At 38.3% G+C, this 22,504-nt stretch overlaps 1 protein-coding gene across 8 annotated transcripts; it reads left to right on the forward strand.

The window, feature by feature from the left end:
* Positions 1 to 11: 11 nt before the first annotated feature.
* On the forward strand, positions 12 to 9,902 carry THNSL1 (threonine synthase like 1). Of its 8 annotated transcripts, none has more exons than XM_026842995.1 (3): positions 12 to 166; positions 2,376 to 2,933; positions 3,386 to 9,902. In XM_026842995.1, exons 2-3 carry the CDS (start codon positions 2,784 to 2,786, stop codon positions 5,666 to 5,668), a joined length of 2,433 nt encoding a protein of 810 aa, XP_026698796.1. In that variant the 5' UTR covers positions 12 to 166; positions 2,376 to 2,783; the 3' UTR covers positions 5,669 to 9,902. The 8 variants fall into 8 exon arrangements, with proteins under 8 accessions (XP_026698796.1, XP_026698795.1, XP_026698801.1 ...); XM_026842994.1 differs by having other exon boundaries at positions 2,775 to 2,933; positions 3,383 to 9,902; XM_026843000.1 differs by having other exon boundaries at positions 2,848 to 2,946; positions 3,383 to 9,902.
* The last annotated feature ends 12,602 nt before the right edge of the window (positions 9,903 to 22,504 follow it).

Raw genomic sequence — 22,504 nt, forward strand, 5'->3', positions numbered from 1 at the left:
CGCTCGGAGGGGAGGTGGGGAGCCCGGGGCTGCGCTGGGCGGGCGAGGGGGTGCGTGAGGGGGCGCGGCTCACCCGGCTCTGTGGTGTCGCGTTTCCCCGGCGCGGAGCGGCCCGGCCGGCCCCTTCCTCCCTCCCGCCCTTTGACACCTTCGCGGCGTCGAAACGGTGAGGCGGGAGGGAGCGCCGTGGTGAGTCGGGAACCTTTGCAGGATCTTGGTTTGTAGGATGATCACGAGAAGACTGAAGTTGAATGGTTTGCTGTGGGATTGGCAGTTGGCTGGGGTTTTTTTCCCATGCATACAAGCTCTGAGAAAAGTCAAATAGAAGTTGTCCTGTGTTAACAATTTTGAAATAGGATAACTTACTAGTTTTGAACTGCCTTGAGGTCTTTGACAGCTGCAAACTGCCACTGACTTGCTTGGTAACCGAATTTTAACTGTATGTTGTGTTGTTGCAAACTTTGTGTCTATATCAGTATCAAAGCCTGGTTTTCACTAGAACTCCTGTCAGCCGGCAATGGTTATTAAAATTGTGGATAACTGCTAATGATATGTAGATGCTGTCAGCATCCAAGTGAAGGCTCAAGGTGTATTGTCAAAACTTAGAATTTCATCGCAGGTGTGGATGTAAGCTCTGCTTCAAAAAACCCCAAGCCTTTTGGCATGGGATTTGTATATAAAATTAGATGGCTCGGTGTTCTAGCTAAACCAGTAAACTCTACCAGCGATACGGTCTAATTCGAGCTGCTTTTGCAGTAAAGTCTTGCCAACTGAACAAAAATTTTTTCCAAAGAAACAGGTTGCATTCAGTGATTGCAAGCTTCTGTGTACATGTAATTTACATGGGTACAAAATTGGATTGTACTGGAATAGGTTGAATTGAGTAGCTGAATAAAGGACTTCCCTGCAAATTTTTGCACCAAATTAACTAAATTGATTTCAAACAATACCTATGGCCTAGATTCATGAAGCAGTCCAGATATTACATCCAGCAGCTGTATAGTGCACACCAAGTAACTGCACCTCCAAGTGAATCTGTAGTGCAACTAGACATGGTAGGCAAGTCACTATGCTTAGCACGGTTTGTACTCCCTTAATTCACACACAGTTCTTGAAGTGATTCTTACATTCAAGAAATAAAATCACTACAATTTTGTCTAAATTTTTTAAATCTGGAAGTTTAATACGAAGTTCTCTTTCTGGCCCTATAGTGAATACATACATACAGAGCTAGAGTGCATTACTATTACAGTACAGCTTTATAATGATACTGAATATTACAACTACTCTTTGAAGATTGTTTTTTAATAACTATTAGAAAAAAACTTACATTGCATCTACACAAGATGTTTCCCTTATACTTTTACAAGTATTGAGAAAAAACTATACAGTATGACATGCCCATCTCTACTCTGATCTATGCCTTGCAATTACAGCATCTTTATCATGTCACAGCACTGTATGCAAACACTGATACTTACTGTTTGCAAGCTCATTTCTCCATGCAGAAGTGAGCAAATGCAAAGATTTAAATTATTAGAAGTCCTTTGACTTTGTAATGTATGCTAATAGTTTGGTAGAGAGAGTAGAGTGTAAAAGACAGATTGAGGAACACAGAACACTATCTAGAGCAAGGAGCATAGAACACTATCTAGAGCAAGGAGCATCTGGAAGCAAAGAGTCTTTGTTTTTGTGCCTTGCTCTTACAGAACTTGAGCTTCTGTGTCATTTTTGAATGTCATTTGTGACCTGTGTCTCTGGAGTCATTTGATGTTATGCACACTGGTGGAGAACAGCAGGGTCTTTAAAGGACTGGTGTGACAACTGTAAATTGGATTAATCACGAATAGGTCTTTGGAAGATGATGCAGTTCCCATTGGGTGCTCACCTGGCTTCTACTGCAGTTCCAGGCCACCTTCTGCTCTTCACAGTGATAAAAGGCTGTTGGACTGGAGAGCATCTAGAGAACAGGCCTGAACAATTGAAGGATGTGGAAGCCTAGTCTCTAGTGAATTCCTTTAATTGTTCTTTTTAGTCTGTCCTGATCAATGCAGGGAAACACCTTCTCATGAAAATTTTTTTTACTGCTAAAAGTAGCTGGTATATAAACTATAATATTTTAATAAGCAGTGCAAAGCAAATGCTGGAATGCTAACAGACTGAATCTTTAAAATGTAGTTATTAAGAGTTACTGGTTGCTGTTTTGGTTACATGTTACAGTGCCAGGAGGAAAAAAAATACAACTTGCAGCTTAGTCAACCATCTCTTTGTATTGCAGACTCTAGCAACTTATAAGTATTCATTTTTTAAAAAGCTGATTTTATATATAGTGCAAATAAATATTTATATTTTATATGTATATTTTTTTTTTTAAGTTAATGAGCAAGAACTGAGTTGGATTTTTCCATCTAAAGCTTCATAATTTCCTAAAAGGCAGTTCAGTGTTGCTTTTCCTTAAGCATTTTTTGTCATAAATATTGAAAAATTAACAGTAACAAAGTGATACTTATTTGTCTACCTAAAATAAAAAATTACTCTTTAGGGATTTTCTGTGCAAATTTGTGCTTGTTTCTCCCCCACCCAACCTGAACTTTATGGAGATTTTGAGTCCTTCCCCTTTTGCCCTAAACATCGTGCACAAATCGTGTGCTGCAATTTGTGCTGATACTGTTTGTGTTGATTTCTCTAAGCATACAGAATACAGTGTTGAGAGCTTCTTGCTTAGACTTTGTTGGAGATACAACTTTCCTAGTGACTTTTTCTCTTGAGGGTAGAGTGTCTTCATGATGTGTTCTTTCTCTCTCTTGTCACTTTACACAAACTACACTCAATACAATTCCATTATAGGAGTTCTTCACAAATCACTTGCTTGGTTTGCTATCCCTTCAGAAGAATTGGATGCAGCTCTTCTAGCTTTGCTGTTGCACAAGTCTGTGAGTCTTTTGTGTATTTAAGTGGATCTTGCATTTGTTTTCTTAGAAAGTATAAGAAACCAATGTATCTTGGGAGGTGAGACAAATGTATATTTTGTTGACATTTTGATTACAAGAAGGTAATCTAGTTAATCTTCAACTAAGTCTACTACAGGAAAAACTAATTGATTTTTAATTCCTATAAACAATATTATTTCAAATAGTATTGTAGTGTTAGGTTTGGAGGTCTTTGTTTACCTTGAGAACATGAGCTATTTGAAGTTGGATTTGTCAGTGGAAGCGAGCTAGAACTATGCAGGAGAGGGGAATGAGTCTTATTTTGAAAAATACCTCCCTAAGTCATAACTGGATTTATGTTTGAATTCTTATTGTTCTGAATTACACATCCTTTAGGGTTTTTTCCTAGATGTTTACTGAAGGACTAATTACTGTTTTTTTTCTTTTTAAAGCAGTTAAGTGGATTATCAAGTTGGCTTGAAAAAAAAACCAACCAAAAACCAACCCAGCAGAAGATGTTGCACCTTGCTCAGTATCGGCCTTTAAGACTAATAACCCAAAACAGTCTTTTCAGCGTGAGTTTAAAAGTGGTGCTTTCAAGACCTGTTGCATTTGCACAGATATGGAAGTCATGGTTCTCAAGCCATTCTCTTGTTGGAAACAAAAATATTATCCTGATGGGACCTCCGGGTGCTGGGAAAACAACGATTGGGAGAATAGTAGGCCAGAAACTAGATTGCCCTGTCATAGACATCGATGATGATGTCCTTGAATCAACCTGGAATATGAGTGTGTCGGAAAAACTTCAGGATGTTGGTAACGAGCAATTTTTAGAGGAGGAAGGAAAAGCCCTGTTGAAGTTTTCAGCATCTGGAAGTGTCATTTCCCTTACTGGGTCCAACCCAATGCATGCTGCTAGCATGCAGCATATGAAGAAAACTGGAATAGTTGTCTATCTAGATGTGCCCACAACAGTCATCATGAGCAGGCTGAAATCAATGAAAGTGGATCGCATTGTGGGCCAGTCCCTTGGTATTTCTCTCAAGGACATACTTCAGTTTAGGAAGCAGTTCTACAAAAGGTGGTACGACATTCGTGTTCTTTGTGGAGGGGATGTTGCAGCAGAGGTTGTAGCAGAAAAGGTACTTGATGCTGTGAAGAGATATCAAAACTCAGAACTAGAAACTTTCATTTCAACTAGGTCTAGTAGGTCTGGAAGGAGTATGGAAAAAGACTGTCATAAATATTTCAGTGATGTTGTTACTGAGGGCTTAGCCCCTGATGGAGGACTCTTTGTTCCTGAGAGAGGACTTCCAAAATTCACTGCTGGAGAATGGCAAAGCCTAATAGAAGCAACTTATATGGAAAGAGCCCAGGTGATGCTAGAAAGGTGCATACATCCTGCTGATATTCCTCCTTCTAAGCTGGCAGAAATTATTGAAGCTGCTTATGGAGAAAACTTTACTTGTTCTAAAATTGCCCCAGTTCGGCATCTGGCAGGAAATCAGTTTCTCCTTGAGTTATTTCATGGACCAACAGCATCATTTAAAGATTTTGCATTACAGATGGTGCCACATATATTTGCATACTGCATTCCCAGAAGCTGCAATTACTTGGTTCTGGTAGCTACTTCTGGTGACACTGGGAGCGCTGTCCTAGATGGCTTTAGTCGTCTCCATGACACCGACAAACAGAGAATTGCTGTGATTAATTTTTTTCCTGAGGATGGAGTAAGCCCAATCCAAAAATCACAGATGATTGGCTGTCAGAAAGAAAATGCCTGGTCAGTAGGTGTCAAATCTGATTTTGATTTTTGCCAGACAGCTATAAAGCAAATCTTTACTAATTCTGACTATACTGGCTTTCTTACAGTAGAATATGGGACAGCCTTGGCTGCAGCAAACTCCATAAACTGGGCACGACTGCTTCCTCAGATAGTTTATCATGCCTCTGCATACCTTGATCTTGTTCATCAAGCTATTATTCCTTTTGGAAGCCCTGTAGATGTTTGCATTCCTACAGGAAACTTTGGCAACATATTAGCCGCTTTGTATGCTAAAATGATGGGAATTCCTATTAGAAAATGTATTTGTGCTTCCAATGAAAACAATGTTTTGACTGACTTCATAAGAGCAGGTGTTTATGATTTGAGGGGAAAAAAATTAATTCCCACGTCTTCACCAGCAGTAGATATTTTGAAGTCCTCCAATCTTGAGCGGTACTTGCACCTGATTGCTAATGAGGATGGACAACTGGTGACAAAATTATATAACCAGCTGGAAAATCAGGGCCACTTCCAGCTACAGAATGATCTACTTGAAAAGGTTCAGCAGGACTTGGTGGCTGGCTGGTGCTCTGAGGAGGACTGTCTAGCTGCCATTCACTCAGTGTACAGTACTACGGGATATATTTTGGATACACACACAGCTGTTGCTAAAGTAGTTGCAGATCGATTACAAGATAGAACTTGCCCAATTATTATTTCATCTACAGCTCATTATTCTAAGTTTGCACCTGCTATCTTGAGAGCCTTGAGGATTGCAGAAATAAACCAGAATCCATTAAGTCAGCTTCACTTGCTGAGTTCTTACAGTCCTCTGCCTCCAGTCCACTGGGGCCTATTAGAGACCCTGAAAAAGAAGGGGAATGAGGATCACCAGGTCTGTGCTGCTGATATGAGTATGCTGATGTCCTGTATAGAAACCTTAATTCAAAATCATTTTATGAAAGTTTTCTGAGCAACCTACCAGATATCAACTGTGTCAGTTGTGATACCTTCTTAACAAGCTGCATGTTTTAATAAAGTCATGATTCATCTGGCCTGTGCCCAGTCCACAGCATAATGTCTGCAGTTCTTTACTCAGTTGTCAAGTTGTCAACAGTATTTTTAAGTAATGCTTGTGAGACTTCTAGTAGTGGTGGAAGGTTGTAAATAGAGAGTATAAAAGACTTTTGCAGGTCATAGTAGAGACACCAGTACTGACGGCTTTCCTTGGCACTGCTGTCTCCTTCACAAGCCTGAAGTATTCTCCATGGAAGGAGGAAGATAATGAAGTCTGACCTTTCTGAAACTAATAGCTCTTGTTTTGATGCGAGGATGATGCGATCATTCGGTCAGTGGGTGATTAGCTAAACTTCAACTCACTTCATTTAGGGCACCGAAATATAAGAAGATACTGCACTAATGTTCGTCTATTACTAATGAGGGTTGATTTCACTACAAAGATTGAAGTACACTTGTATTGTTAAACCTTGAGCCATTCAATTTGGTGACATGTTATCTTCTTTTATAATGTTTCTGTATTGTGAGACCAGCATTTACATTAAAAAATCTGGTCATTTTGTTTTTCATGCTTTTTTTCCTCCCATATATTTTTCTGTGTAAGATAGAATCCTTTGTTCAATATTTTTAATATTTTCTATATTTTTTGAGATGTGACTCTTCCTCCAATGTGTTGTAGTCTCTTTCCTAGAATTTCTTCTATTTGAACTTTCAACTTTTTTAATCCTTTTTTAATGCTATAGAAGAATTTGCTAGTAGTAGCAGCAGTCTCCTTAAATAAGAACCAGACTTCACCATTTACATTTATTTCTTGTATTCGAAGTTTTTAGAATATAAGTTTCATCTCTGAGGTCATATGGCTTTCTTGTTCAAATTACTTCTGTTTTCATATTTTTCTTAATCTCTATTCCATTCTTGCTTTGCATGAATTAGTATAAGAAAGAAGCTTTGCAAAGTGCTTGGCATCTCATCAAGGAAGTGAAGGAAGAATTCCAGTGTCTGGCAAGTGTGATAGCATCAGAGGTATTAATTGTGTAACCTAAAATAGATCTATGTTAGGGAGCTGGTTTTGCTAATGAGACATCTTTATTGGGTTTTTTTGCATTGGAAAAAAAAAATAGAGCAAGTTGCCCAAAGAGATCATGTGGTTATAGCACATATATTCTGCTAACTTTAGATTATATTTGGCAAGGATGTAAAATAGAACTACATTTCACACTAAGAGAAATGGTAAAATGATGTGTTGGCAAGTTTTGAATGGCATGCAGTCAGAGGTAAGGAGCTAGGAGTCATCAGATGTGAGGACATACAGCTATGGGAGATTGTGTTTCCCACCAAGATTCAAATAGGGAAAGTATTGGCAAGAGAGGTGGTAACTGATAACACTTTTTGCCTCTTTGAGAGGCAACATCTAGATGTCAGGACTCATCTGGGGCTTTGAACTGTTGTCATACCCACCAGCTTCCTCTGTGTGTCTGCTTGTACTTTTTGCCACGTTAGAGGTAAAGAAGACACTATCTAGTGAAATATTTGAAAGAACTGCCATTTCTTCCGGTGTAAGGTAAAAGACCCAAGCATGATATGCATTTGCCACAGTGAACACATTATACAATAAAATTAAATGTAACTGATAACAAATGTAGCTGACACAATAGCTTCCTAGATTCTGCCATTCTTGGATGCCTTTTTAGGACCTTTCTAGGTTTTTTTTCTCTGCTCAATCCTTATTCACTATTTCTGCAGTAATTTTGGAAAATAATACTTTGTTTTCACAGAATCATAGAACAGCCCAGGTTGGAAGGGACATCAAAACATCTGGTCCAACCTTTTGTGGGAAAGGAAGCCTAGATGAGATTATCTAGCACCCTGCCTAGTGACATCTTAAAAACCTCTGGCAATGGGGAGGTTGACTTTGTGTTCTCACTGTGAAAAATTTCTTTCTTATATCAAGATGAAACTTCTGTGCAGCTTTTACCCATTTCCCCTTGTTGTCTCCATGTGGCTCCTTGTGAAGAACCTCTGTCCTCTTTCTAGCCACCATTTAAGTATTAGAAAACTGTGATGAGGTTCCTCCTAAGCGTCCTCCAGGTTGAAAAGACCTAACTCTCAATCTTCTCCTAGGGCAGAAAATTTTTTGACATTTTCCAGACACAAATGAGAAAGACCATAAATATGTAATTAAAAAAAATAATCTGAGTTCTCTAAGAAAAGGTTGCATAGGCATACTGCCAAAAAAGAAGCATTGCTTGTGTAGGTGATAAGTGCATATCTACCTTACATTTCTGTATATTTCAGTCTGATTCTTACAGTAGTTCTGAGTGGAAAAAAATTTAATGCTCTCTTCAGATATGCTCAGTACAAAACCAGAATTCTAAATCTTAAAAAAAACCCCTCCAAACAAATCCAACTGCCTGGATTTAATTATTGGAATGGGAATTGGTTTCAGCATAAGGACTCTGTGGAAATTCTGTGGCACCTGATTCCACAGGGCTTAGTGTCATTTGACATTAAAGAGCAATTTTTCACATGCTGTTACAATGCTTTATAGAAATGTCCACGAAGAGCTTGTTTTCATAGAAAGTACCTAAATGAGAAAAGATGAGATTCTAAGACAGATTAGGCTAGATGCCAATGTCCTACCTTGAGTTAGCCTATTATTAGATAAAACAGAACTAAACTAGCAGAGGATTTATTTTGGCATGACTCAAACAATCAGTATTTCAAAGTTCATGGCAGTAACTCAAGCTTGGTTTAAAGGAGAATGTATTAGTAAAATTTCTAGTTGCTCTTTTCTTATCATGTGAGCCATTATAACAGTTGATATGAATAAGTAAAAAAATGAGTACTTAGCTATGGGCTTTCAGTGGGGAATTAAGGTGTATAGAGGTAGTCGTTAAAGAGCACGTAGGTTATTAGTACATTTCTCAGAATGTCTAAAGGCTTTTACAATACAGTGTTTACTCATTTTAAAAAATAATTATTTTTTGGACTTTCTTATAACTTCAGTGAACTATGCTTGTGCACCACATCTGCCTGTGGATTCTAGTAATGGGCACTATAAAATGCTGCAGCAGTGTCGTGATCCTGAATGTACACGGTATTTGTGACCAGGTGCTGATGCTGTTTTGTGGTAGCTGTAATGTACAATCTTCTGGCTTATATTGTCCCACTGGGCCTGGAGGAGTGTAAGAGAAAAATTTGCAGCATACTTGATATAGCTGGCTGGGGGGGCATAGGGTAGTGGGGCAAGCTTTCCACTTTCCCAGCCCAGCTTTTCTGAATGTCAGTCAGCAAAATATATATATATATGCCACTGTTACTGTACTTATTTTTCCCTTGCTATCAGTATTATGAAAGATTCAAAGGGCATTAAATGTGGATATAAGTGCCAGTTTTTTGTCTTTTGCAGACATTGTGCACACTGAATGTTGTCATGCAATATTTCCTATTAACTTCTTAAGGTAAAAATGGTGTGCTAATGATACACAAAAGAAAATTAACATTGTGCCAGTTAGTAGGATTCTTTAAGCCATTTAGGTTTAGTGTATACTCAGTTTGCTCCTATTTGTCTAAAGATAGAATGTTGCAATCTAAATCAATGTAAGCCAGGTTTACAGAGTGTGAGCATGCGTATGTACACATTTCCACTAGCTTTGACAACCTGGAGTAATAGCGTAGCTTTAGTTAAGCTATTATTTTTCTGTACGGGTAAATCTTAACCTTAAGGATAAATGTAGCAAATATAAGGACAAATATAAATCTATATTTACCCTTTTTATTATAAGAATATTTATGTGGACTGTGTATATGGAACACTTTATTTTGCTTACACATTTACCAGCTGCTCATTACTTGCCGTTAGTCACAGTCCTGCTTCTCAGGGTGACAGAGAGTGATATGAGGTAAAGGGTGAATAGAGTGGATGGGAATGACTTCAGAAGATAATTCTGTTTTTCTCAGTATGTTACAATTTAGAAGGAATTGCTATTTATGTTTTTGAGGTGATGGAATATTTTAGCAATGGAATTCTAAAGGGAAGATTCTTGTTTTTCAAGAGGTCAACTTTGCTCTTCAAGGACATCAGGAACAGACATTGTTAGGTATATCATGTTTGGCATGCCTGAAATATGCGTTAGTTATTTGTGTCCCATGTATTTTTTCTAAATAAATACTGCAGGATCCACTCTGTAGCACTGTCTTTGCAAATATGGTCATAAATCCATATCAACTTGGTATAAAGAAAATGCACTAAAAGAAGTGTTTTCAGAGTTTGATAATCTTGAAAGACGTGTTCCGTCGTGTGTTTACTTGAAAGTTAGGTGTATATTAAATGATCTAGTAATTCACTTTGCTGAGATTGACAGATGTTTGTGAGATAATTTGCATCATCCAGGAAGGAAAGTATGTATCACAGAAATAAACCCACATCAAAAATAGCAAATGTCTAAACACTGTGTTTACATTGCACCACAGACTTGTCTGGTGCTGCATGGAAAGTCTGTATTCTGAGGAATTAATATGGAAAATAGATCTCCGACAGTTTAATCTTTCTTATTCACGCTTAGGTCAGTGGAGGGATGAGCCGGTTGTTAACAGTTGCAGAGCAACTTTGATTCACTTGGAATATGATTTCAGGATTACAGGCTTAAAAATTGAATGGTTGAAACAGCAATAAGAAACGAGTAATTTCAGTGAATTAACATGAGCAAGCAGTTAATAACATATATTAGCAGCTTGAGGAGGATTTAAATGTTACTGTCTTTTTTCATGGTAGTCATAAATGTGCTCAGCACGCTTATCAGAACTGGGAAGCTGTTGCTTCAACAATTTTCAGAATTCAGCAGTCTGAAAGACATGAACCTTGGTCTTGCTCTCCAACTTAGGTAAAACTTTTGAAGGTCTCCCGGTGTGGAGGTGGATCTAAGCTGTTTGTGCCTTTTACTGAAGATTATTCCCTGGTAACCATTTAAGATGGTCCTGGCTAATTTATTGAAAGCACAGGAAATAAAATGTTTAATAGGAAAATTGTTCAGCAGAATTAAGAAAACAACTGATTTACTTGCTTATGTACAATAACGTATAAAATGTAACCAAGCAGAGAAACAGCAGTGTTTTCCCTGTGCAACATAGGAACACATTTTTTATAAAAAGTGTATTTCAGACTTCAGAAAATCAGTTACATAGCACAAGAATTGTTGCTCTACATTTTATTTAGATATTTCATGACTGGTATTTGGCATACCCTTAGGTTTTCAATTTTATTTTAATAAGTTATTGCTGTAGAAACATGCAAAGGTATCACCCCCAAATTTAAAATTCATGGTGACACTGAGTCCAAACCTGGAAGATCCCAATATGTAAATCTGAGAGGACAGCTGTGACTGAACAGATTTGTTACATGAGTTCACACAGGATTGGCTCTTAACCATGAGTTTCTTAAGAACACAGAAGGAAATAAAATAATGACTGCTCAAATCTATGGGTGCCACAAAAATCTAAGGAGCCACTTAAGCAGAGTAAAGATGACTGACTGGGTTGGGAGCTGTAAGCAATCTGCATTTCACTGTGGCCTAAAGTAGACCTGTATTTCTAGGGGCAGGGGCTTGAGAACATACTAAGTAGAACAACTTGCTGTAGGAAATGCTGACTTTGAACAGTGTTTGGAGATGATGTGCATGCTCAGCTGAACATGAATTTTCAGCATGCCTTGTGGCTAAAAGGACCAGAGATCCTCAGGTTTAGAAATCGGAAGGCTGTCAGGGAAGTAATATCACAGTCTATATTTGACTTTGGTTTAACCTTTTGGAAGAATGCTGTGACCAACTCCAATGGTCCCAATTTCCAGTAATGCTGGAAAATTGCACGGAAAAGAGTCAGGAGAGCAATAAAAGGATTAAAAAGAAGCACTGTCATGAGAGTCTCAGTAAGCAGAATCTACTTAGTTTAGTGAAAGGAGAGGTAGCCTAGAGGAACCATCTGTGGAGTAAAAATTTGCTAATAAAATAAAAGTTTGTTCCATTTAGCAAAGCGATTCAGCCATTGTCACATTACAAGAAGAGACAAAGTCTTACAACAGAGTGGTAAAGGTTTCTCTCATTTGGGCATATTAGATGATTTCCTGAAAAAATGTGATTTGATTGAAAGAAATAATTTGGGCAAGTTACATCCATGTTATGCAAGAGGTCAAATAAATAATCATGGTGGTCCTGTTCGGCTGCCTCAGGAGTAACTTGCATGCTAAGAGAAGTATGAACAGTATTTCACAGGGGTTTGAGTGCTGGAGATTGTGAACTCAGTTCTGCTATAGTATTATCAGTACACAGAACAAACTGTGTGCTAAATAGGCTACAGGATATGTTTAGCCTCATTCTTTCTGTCTCTAGAGAATTGCAAATGGACTACTAATGCACACCCTGAGTTGACTCATGGCTTTTAGGATATGGCTCATTAGTTTTAAATTTCATTATACAATATGTGTTGTGATGGTTTGGGCGATATATACTTTCATTATGAAAATGAGGTGAACGTACACATGAGGAAAGTGCCTATGCAAATGTCAGCTATATTGAATGTAGCTAATTATTATTTATTTTTCCAAGCTTTTAAAAGTTAGAGATCTTTCAAAGTTTATTAGATGCTTTTGGACCCCTTCTCTCCTTTCTTGTTTACCTGGCATTTATCTCTGCTTTTATGAACAAGTTCCAATCCAGTGGCCATCTTCATTTAATTTTCAGTTTGTAATAAGATCTATATAAAACAAATTGAAAAATCCAGTGTTTCCTTTTTTTATCGTTAAACTCAACCCTTTATATACCAACCAAAGATGCTCCATATAGCTTGGAGAAGGTAAAGTGTGCTTATAGGGCTCAGCTCTACAAGCATATTTTGAGAAAAATGTATTTTCTATGCATTTTAGACTAATTTACTACATTATATCTACTACAGTAGGCATTTAGCGGACTTTTTTTGCTAAGTACATGTGGCAATCTGGCTCTGTTTAAAATGCTAATAAATGCATCCCATCTCCTAATGAAACGAGTGCTCCCTGCATAATTAATTGGCATTGTATACAGATGAGGATGGGGAAGCCATATTCACAGTCATTTTCATCCAGAATGGTTAATAAAAGAATAGTCTATAGTTCTGAAAGGTCATACATGAATAGCTCATTTCTGCCAAAACAGTATTTTGCAAGTAAAAATTTAGTTAAAATTATCTCGAATCGTTGTTATATACAGCTTTTAACCACAAGATGGCATTCCTAACAGAAATTTGCTAGACATGATAATTTCTTGCAGTTTTTTGAAGGGCTCTAACTGAAAGGCTATCATAAGCATTTGTAATGTTTTTATGAGCTTTTTATATTTTAATTTTTATAAAATGTAATTAACAGAAGCTTAAGGAAGAAAACTGAATGATAACTAGGTTAATACTCATTGATAAATGGAGTACCCAGAAATAACATGATGGTTCCAGGTCAGCAAAACATGTTAATTCATGGCATTATATGCTGCTAGAGGATTTTCAACTGTAAATCTTGAATCAATTTTGCTTTATTATAAGAAAAAAACCTCTTTTTGATAGTTAAATCAAGAGCATGAACAATACCATGGTCTTATATGCAAAACTCAAGTGTTTGGGGTTTTGAATACAATGCAACATATGGGGCTTGTAGTGAGTTTTGGGATAAAGAAGAGCGGATAACAGCATTCACAGGAAAAAGCTTAATGTTAAAATGACCAAGCAACATATTTTCAAAAGCCAGTCATCCAGGTTTATAACAGACCCCAGAGGCAGCCCTGCTTTCTTTCAGGCTTTGTATCTTTTTTTAGTTTCTTATAGTCTTTGCATACTAAATTCAAATACTTTGTTATTCTTTTTCCTTAAATACAAGTATGAAGGGAGCATAATGCAGCCTACTAAACCTATACAAGTGCACTAGATTTTATATAACAGTTGCAGCTAAAGTCCTGATCTTACTTTGCTTATTTTTGCTGACACTGTAAGATCAGACCTGAGCTAAGTAATCTTTTATATTTCCATTCTAGCTAGTGTCCTAGTTGCATTTTGGTTTGAAAAAAAGACATTACCTTAAGTTTGTGCTTAAAGTAGGATCCAATGTAAGCTGTGGAATTTTTTTGAGTCTATTTTAAGTCACCAGAAAGGATTATAATAGAATTTTTTAAAAATTGTTTTGTGGTAGCAAAACTTCCATGGCATCTTTTCTAATGCATGTGTACATTTCCTACTAATCCTTCTTCTCCATGTGCCACCCCCCGCTGATGCCTCAGCCCTCTGGTTTTAGTTCCTATCATTTAACACAGCTGAGGGGACAGAGTAGTAGCTGCAGCCGCTGCTGACATTAATGACAGTCTTTGCTGAGTGAGCGGTTACTACTCTGACATTAAGCAGATGTTCTTTTTCCCCAACATGCTGTTCTACCTCTGCCATCTCTTAAAGGTGTCTATGCAAAACAGAATATGACTTTTTGTTCACTGAAAACAGTTGTCAGTCAAAAAAACACTTTCAGAATGAACAAGTTGGTAGAATCTACCTGCTGGTTGAACCTGGCACAAAGAGTGCAGAGGCAAACCTTCTGAGTTAATAGTATCTCGTGTTGACTACCAGTAAAATCTGAGGGCCTGAACATCTCCCACTTGCTGCAAATTTTAAAGAAATATGATGAAGTGAAAATTACTATTTCAAGGATGTGGAATTGACAGTACTAAGAAAGTTATACTTAATAATTATGAAATGTTGATGAGGAAGTAAATGATGTGTTGCTGTTACAAGCTAATTACACACTGAATTTTCTTTGTAGTAGTTAGGTGTAGCACTAGGTGAGTAGATGGGGACAGGATTCCACTGAGAAGAGCAAAGAAGCCTGTCCCACAGAGGAGGTTTAAAAAGAGGAAAAACAAATGTGCTGAGGAAATAAACTGTTGTCTGCTCTTAAGGGCTGATGGCTGGCATGTGGAGAGGGCTTATCCTGAAGGATAGTCTGTAAGTAGAAATATACACAGCTAAACTGGTGAAACAGGTTAGTCCAGACAACAGCAGGGGTCCGGATCCCACAAAATACCATAACAAGTAGGTGTTGATGGACACCACCAGTAGGAATCAGTGGTCTCAGCTACTGCTTATATTACTTCTGGGACATCTCATGATGTCGAATCAGATGGATATGTACTCCAGCTCCCAGAAGTTGGGGGGTATAAATGACCCTGAATTTGTCGTTTTGCCTCAGGGTCTCTCAGTTACATGACAGCCACTATAAATTCATATAACCAAGCACTTTCAGGTAACAGTGTCAGAAAAAATGGCAATACTGACTGCTGACAAATAATAGTACTGATACTCCATGATGCATCTGCAAATTGCTTTGCTAGTACAAAGCACGTCAGGGGCTAATTTGGTGCGGTTTATTGTTTGCCAGAGGTGGATTATAAATGATTGGAATTGCATCTTATGTAACTGCTGCTGGATAAGCATAGCTATGAGTAAGTGTGAACTGGGAAAGGAAAATGTGATACTGGGAACTGTAACCACAAGTATTATCACTTCCCATATGTAACAAACTTATGCCTAGGGCAAGCAAGCACGATTACTGACAGAAGCTGTGTTTGTTCATGCAAGTGATTTTATTGTTCTAAATGATTTATCACTCTGGATTATATTTTTGATGAAAGATTTTTCTGGAATAATTGTACTCCGAATGAAATTAGTTGTTTACCTTCAGTAGATGACCAGGGTTGCCTATTGAAAAGAAGTTAGGTTTATAAAGCACTTCCATGAGGTTTTTAAATAGGTGGGATACAAAGGGTCATTATGCAGCGTGGGGATTTGCTTCCCTGAGTTAGTAAGGTAACCGCTTTCACTGTCTCCCTTTCACTTCCTCAGTCTCAGAAATCTAGAAATACACATTTTAGAAAATTATCTGATACTTAAATATTTAATATACTTCCAAACTGTATCATTTTACTTTACCTATGATCAAAACAATATGCTGGATTCTCTGAATTTATATTGGATGCTGAAGATACACTGGTGATTCCAGAAAACAGCAAAATAGTCCTCACTTCCTTTACAAAAAGCAGAAAGATTTTATATTTTCAAATTGTTAAAACTAGTTTTTAAGTGCATATTCCAGGATGCATGCAGCACCTGAATTGCCAACATATCTGTTCCTTGTGCTTCTGGGTCACTGATGGTAGAGCTCTCATTTCTTATTCCTTATTAATTTATATTATTGTGAAAATAGATGGTTAAAGTACAGGTCCCTTCCTTCTGAAAGACATCTGAATATAAAACAGGCACAATTATCCACTGTTACTTTTCCCTGACACTAGAATTTTCTAAAGACAAATCAAACCTAATACACAGTCAAGCCCCTTTCAAAATGCAGAGTAGCAAAACTGAGCCAGAAGATACCTAGTGCAAAGTGAACTTTCTGATGCTGTACAGAGCCAGTATAAAAGCTAGATAAAAACTACTTCACAAACTACTAAGATCTCTGTAGTGCCCAATACCACAAATTGTTACTCATTTCCGCAAGGCACAGCTGACAGCTGACAGGGGGAAATGAAGAAATTTAAACTACATTTCATTTTTTCTTTTAAACCATCCAAAATAATATTTGCCTTCTGTGAGCACTTAGCTTGTTGTACTAAGCCTATGAGGTGAAGAGTGGGTTTCCCACCCCCCACAGTGGTGGCTGTTTGATCAGTTCGGGGGCAGCAGAAGCATCATCCTCTTTAGTGATGAGGTTTTGTTCATTGTATTAATTGCATGATCTGCTTCATAAATCAAATTACATATAAATGGAACAGCTTAGAAGTAATTGTGCAGCTGAGAAGCTGACGAGTTATTCTGCCTTATGGCTACTGTGACTGTGTGGGTAAGGACCAAAAAGACAAAAATTGGTCTCTTTAACCTCCAGTGTCCCTTAGCTTTCCCCTGATGAGTTTCCTGACAATTTAATTTAACATTTTTTTGACAACTTATGAAAGCAATTTGCCCAGTCCCATGTTCCTAAATTCCCTTCTATATGCATCGTATTTCCTTTGCCTTTGCTTTTTTCTTTTTTTTTCCTTTTATGATGGCCACAATAGATGTTGTTAGTGATGATGTGGTTTGTAGATCTGTTTTTACAGGGTAGACAGAAGAAATAAGCCACATTTGGAGTGTCATTGAGACCACCTTGGTATTTTTTTTTGTCTTGCAAAGCAAATGTTTCAGTGTAATACACTGAAATTCTTCACCATCACCCATTATCTTAAAGTCATTTTGGCATAACTATTTTTTAATTTTCCAATCCTTTTCATAGGAGAATTTAAAATCAGTCTTTGTAGAGTTAAATTTAACACTATTACAACTCAAAGTACCAGAATTGTAAAATAATTAAAAAAAAAATAATCTTGTAATAAGCATTTTGTAGTTAATGTAATTAAGTTCCTTTCAGGCTGATGCTTGAAATCAAGAGTTTTATTTCCCTTCTGAAATCAGGCACCCTTTGAAATGTTCATACTTAAGTTCTGTGAACTATGTTGTCATTAACTCTACTTCTGACAGCTAGCAAGATTTTACAAATTGCCATGTGTTCTGAACGGAAGGAAAAGTATATGTATGCAACAGTTTTCAGTGGAGAGGAAAACCAGAAGACATTAATTTGTTGTTGTAACTTGATCTAGAGAAGAGGTGTATATGCATCAATATACTGATAATTAATGAGCTGGTATCTTTCTCAGCTTGAAAATGGTGATTTTTGCAATGGTGATTTTTGCAACATTTCTTTTTGTTCAAATTGATTAGAGGATTGAAGGGTTTTTTTTCCTGCCTTCTTTCTCCTCAAATTAATAAATGAATGACATAAAAATGAAGAGCTATTTTTAAAATCAGATTTCAATGTGTAGAAAGTAAAACAGGGGGAAAAAAGTGGCAAAAATCAGATCTAGAAGCTGGACACAATTCTGCCAAGTGTCTGTGAATTAATGCCCAAGATTGAAATTCTGACCCCTTAAACAATTCCTTTAAACAAGGCCATGACTAAACAAGCCATCTCCAGACTTAAAGTCTTACTCTAAAAGTGGAGCTGTGGTTTTCTTCAGATTTGTGTAAATTCCTGCTGCAGTGAGGCTAGATACCAGGGAAACAGCTTTTTTGGGGGCTGGAAGGGGTGGTTCTACTTTTTGTCTGGCAATAATTCTCAGATAAAGGAAGAATAAAACATTGAAAATTTTTTTAAACCTCAAAAATTGTGTTTAACATGGGATGAGCATTATTATTTAGCCATCTGTTTAACTGAAGCTGTATGACTTCTTTCTAATCATGGAGATTCCCAGAGTATCTTGTTCAATTTACTGTATGTTTTGAGAGACTGAAAGTGTGAGAGAATTAATGCATATGTACATGGATATATAAAGTCTATGCATATAGTTTGTATATGTATTTCAGTTTTCTGTGTACATGGAATACCATGCTCATAGAATCATTGTGAAAGTCATCTCAACTGATGCATCTCAGATCATGTGTAGAAGGAGATGTGCATCCCCATGGGTACCACCAGTCTGTGCTGTCAGCAGTTCCAGATGGGATCTGGCCCATGTAGTTGTCCCTCCTATGCCATGAGTGTGAGATGTCTTTGGGGGGACTGCACGACCTTCCTGAGCCATGCAGTTAGGCTCAGGAATGCAGCATAGTTGGCGGCCCAGGACTCCAGCTGGCCTTGACCTTTGGCTGGTTTTGTGCCGCACCATTGCCTGACCTTGGTTCACTGTCACTGAGCTGTGAGAGTATGTAAACTGAAACCATGCAAGATAAGAAAAGTAAAAACAGGCAGAACTGGAAGTGCTGAGCTTGTAAGAGTGTCTTGGGGATTGGGGACAAAATACTGGCATGGAATCTATAGAACCTGAGGGAGAAAGCAGAGGCTTACAATATTGCATCTCTGCAACTGTACTGATTTGCTGGGGTATTTTGACAGGACTGAAATACTTTTCTTATGACATATAAAATCTACAACACCAATAAATAGCAGCAGAAACCACCTCACATGCTGTTCTGTCCTTTTCCACTCTCCCTTTTCCACATTTTTTTCTGCACTGATCCTCATCTCTTGTCAGTTGCCTCCTTACCTGTCTGAACAATGTTTCTCTAATCAGCCTCTGGTCAAAAGTGCCTCTTGATACCCTTTACTGCTTTGCTGTCATTTCACTCAGCAAAATCACTTGAAGCCTATAACCCCCGAGGCACACTTGGAATGTGGTACTGCGCTCTGGCTGTTCTTGACCCCGATGTCTGCAGCAGCATGGTGTGGTGACCCTGGAGCGTGGCAGTGACCAGCCAGCCCTCTGGCCACCTGACCAGGTGTCCAGCTTGGCATCAGGGCTAGAGGAGCAAGAACAATATTCCCAGCCCTAATGTGGATATCCAGGGTTGGGGTAGGAACTAAGGGCAAAGAGACTCTGCACTATTGCTTATGCAAGCACCCAGATGAAAATAACTTTGACTTCCATTCACAGCAGTCACCCGGGCTGCTGGGCCCTGGCATAGGCCCGCCCTTGCTGCCACAGCCAAAGCCAGCAGCTGCCCCCAGAAGCACGCCATGTTTCCTATGTGGCAGAAGTAGACTCTCAGCTGCCTTCGGATCCCTCTGATTAAAGAAATAATTTCATTTTGGGAATGTCTAGTAGCCTTCATAAGCTTAATATTTGGATATACTATGCGTATAAATAGATGGCATTCAAATGTTGCAAAGCCTTATTGAACCTGTGTTGGTTTTCACTTGGTTTGGACATGGATGAAATGTGTGTGCCAACTGGCACCTGCTTTGCAGCTCCTCCAGCCTAACTGGAGATGCTGTGTCTCCTTGTCTCCTCATGTCTCTCATAACAGGCCCATTCCTGCCAGCACCATATTTCTCATTGCTCATCTCTTCACCTCACTTCTCAAACCAGGTGATTAAGCAAGCAGAAGGTCATTGGACTAGAAGGGACTACCTGGATAATCTAAACTGGATTGCAAAGATACATTGGTTCCATCCATTTTATTTTTTATATTTGATTGATTGATTGGGTTTGATTGGTTATTGATTGATTGATTGATTGATTTGGTTTGATTGTTTTTTGTTTTTTGAATGAAGATGCAAACACAAAATGGTTGGTAGTTTAGCTGCCCCTGAAATGTCAGTTCCGAGGAGCAGATTTGAAATGGGATTTATCTCAGATTTTGCTTAGAGTATCCATTTTGGCATGTAGTAAAAGTTATATTTGATTCACTGGTTTCAATCAGGCCAATCAATACATTTTTTTTATAGTGTATGACATTGTGTGGATTTCAGCTGTAACTTCAAATTGCATGGAAAATGCTTGCTACTTTCCAATTGATATTTAAAGAAAAACCTTAAAGCTTGGAAAATAGAAACATTCAGGGAAATCAGAGATATGAATTGGTACTTGAAGTGATTAAGAAATTCCTTCAGCATATTCTTAATTAAAGACAGGAATAAACAAATGATGGAAAAAACAACCAAAAGGCAGGGGCAGAAGGTGGGAAGGTGATTGTAGTGTTAAGAAGAAAGATCATAACTCATTAATGTAGTGGAATTGTTTGAAGATATTAATGTTATAGTGTAGAAGGGGAATGCAATAGTTTCTTAGAGCATTTGGCAAAATTTCAGATCAGAGTACAATGTCTGTGATGCAGAGTAATGGAATAAGTGGAAAGTTGGCTCATTGGGTTGATAATTGGGCAAAAAGCAGGAAACAAAATGTAGCTGTAAAAAGATTTTTTTTTTTTATCTGGGGAAAAAATTAGGCAGTGATGTTGGAAGGCTGTTTATTACAGAGAAAGATGTGATCTCAATTTGACCTATAAACTTTGTTCTTGGAAGATTTTCCCTCTGCAGCCATACAACAAAAACCCCATGAATGTTAACTGCAAAGTAGCAGTGAGACATGATATTGGTGAGAGGTCTACAAAGTGTGAACTAGATATAGACAAAAGACAGGAAAATGTATCCCATGAACTAACCTGCCGTGATGGATTAAATCACTCAGGAACCTGGAGAAGTGGGACTTCATACAGAAGAAAGAGATGAAGGAGCTCAGGAAGAAAAGCCTCCTAGTCACACTGTGAGCTCCTGCTCTGTAGCAGCTGCTGCTGCTCAAGCTCCTCTAAGCAAATCCATCTGTTTAGTGTAAGCTGAAGCTAGAAATGTTGTTGCTCAGCATACAATAGCATTTACTTTCGGGCATTTGCTAAACAGGCAAAAGATACATTTTGGAGAGAGAATCACAGCAGTCTAGCAACTGGAAAATAAATGATCCTCTTCTGCAGCCTGCTCCATTATACCCCACTGTCCTTAGTTGCCTCCTCTGAACTTGGATTCACTAAATTTCCAGCTGTGTCTCGGCTTGGAGAACGTATTATGTAGCACAAGGGAGAGCAGGTGGTCTGGTGCAGCCCTGTTTGTGTTCAGCCTAGTCTGAGAGATTGGCTTTTGGAGAGGGGGCAGAGATCTGGGGGCATAATATGCAATTCATCATCAGTGTTTTCAACTGACTGTGAGAAACTACCTCACCTGCTGCTCTGCTTCAGATGGGCTTTGAAATATAGGCAGGCTGAAGGATGTATGAGTTTTTCTTTCATGATAACAAAAATAAGCACTTTGTTCTGGTATCTGTAAAGTTAAGGCAGTTTCCTACAAGCCATGATAATTCAAGTACAGTTTCTGCCTTGTGATTGATACATAAATGAGAAGAGTATTTTGGGAAATCCTGGTTGCTTTTATTGTTTAAAAAAAAAAGAAAAAAAAAGAAAAAAAAAACACTGATAATTTTCAGTTTGCTGTGTCTTTTAATACATAATTTCCAAAAGAAACACTTTGAGTTATTGGACAAAGGGAAATAACTCATTGCTGTGAGACAAAATCAGCAATCCCTAGTAGGGAGTAACTACCAGAAATCTGCATCTTGCTCTTGGAAGGAGTCCAGGTGCCTTTATGCCACAAGAAGTATGAACAAGCAAATGCCCATTGCTTTATAGAGCCTGTCCAAGGGGAATGAGTGTGTTAGAGGGCTGACAGGATGCCTAAACCCAAACTGCTGGTGTGGGTACCCTAATGAGAAAAAGACTCAAGAAGGAGTAGCTCGGAGGCTTTGTTGGAAGATGCAGCTGTGAATGCACTGTCTGTGTTTGTCAGGCACTTTTAGAGAAAACTGAGAAGATTCACTCCTGATTCATCAAAGATTTTTGCAGATCTACAGATGCCAAGCCTAACTCTGAGGTCTAGGAGAGCCCATGTGCCACCTGTAGAGACTGTTGATGCAGCAGAACTCATGTGGCCTCCCCAGAGCATTGCCAGTGCAGGATCTGGGGAACTTCACTGCCCTGCGGTGGGGAGCAGGTGGGTATAATGCCCGGGATAAGCACAGGGCTGTGTACAGCTTCCCAGCGCTGCCAGTGCTGGCTGCGCCACTCTGCCTCCCTTCAGTGAATGGTTTTACCTGCACTGCTGAGAGCCACTGGGCTGATTTGGGTGTTTAGGGAAGGTGATAACAGAGGTCTTAAGAGTTAATAGACAAGGTAATATTTTATTTTGGAATAAGTATTTGGAATGCAGTTTCCAAATGGCATTTAAAAATGGACTGCAGGAAGAAGCTGAACTCCCTTGTAAATAATAAAAATGATAAGTTATCCATTGGAAATATAATCTGTAGCTTCATTGAAGCTCATTTATTTAAGCAGCCTATGAATTATTCTTTTCTTGTCTGTCACCTGACCACCTGGGTGA

The sequence above is a fragment of the Athene cunicularia genome (genome assembly GCF_003259725.1).
Source record: "Athene cunicularia isolate RWA chromosome 2 unlocalized genomic scaffold, athCun1 chr2_part1, whole genome shotgun sequence".
Classification (NCBI taxonomy): domain Eukaryota; kingdom Metazoa; phylum Chordata; class Aves; order Strigiformes; family Strigidae; genus Athene; species Athene cunicularia.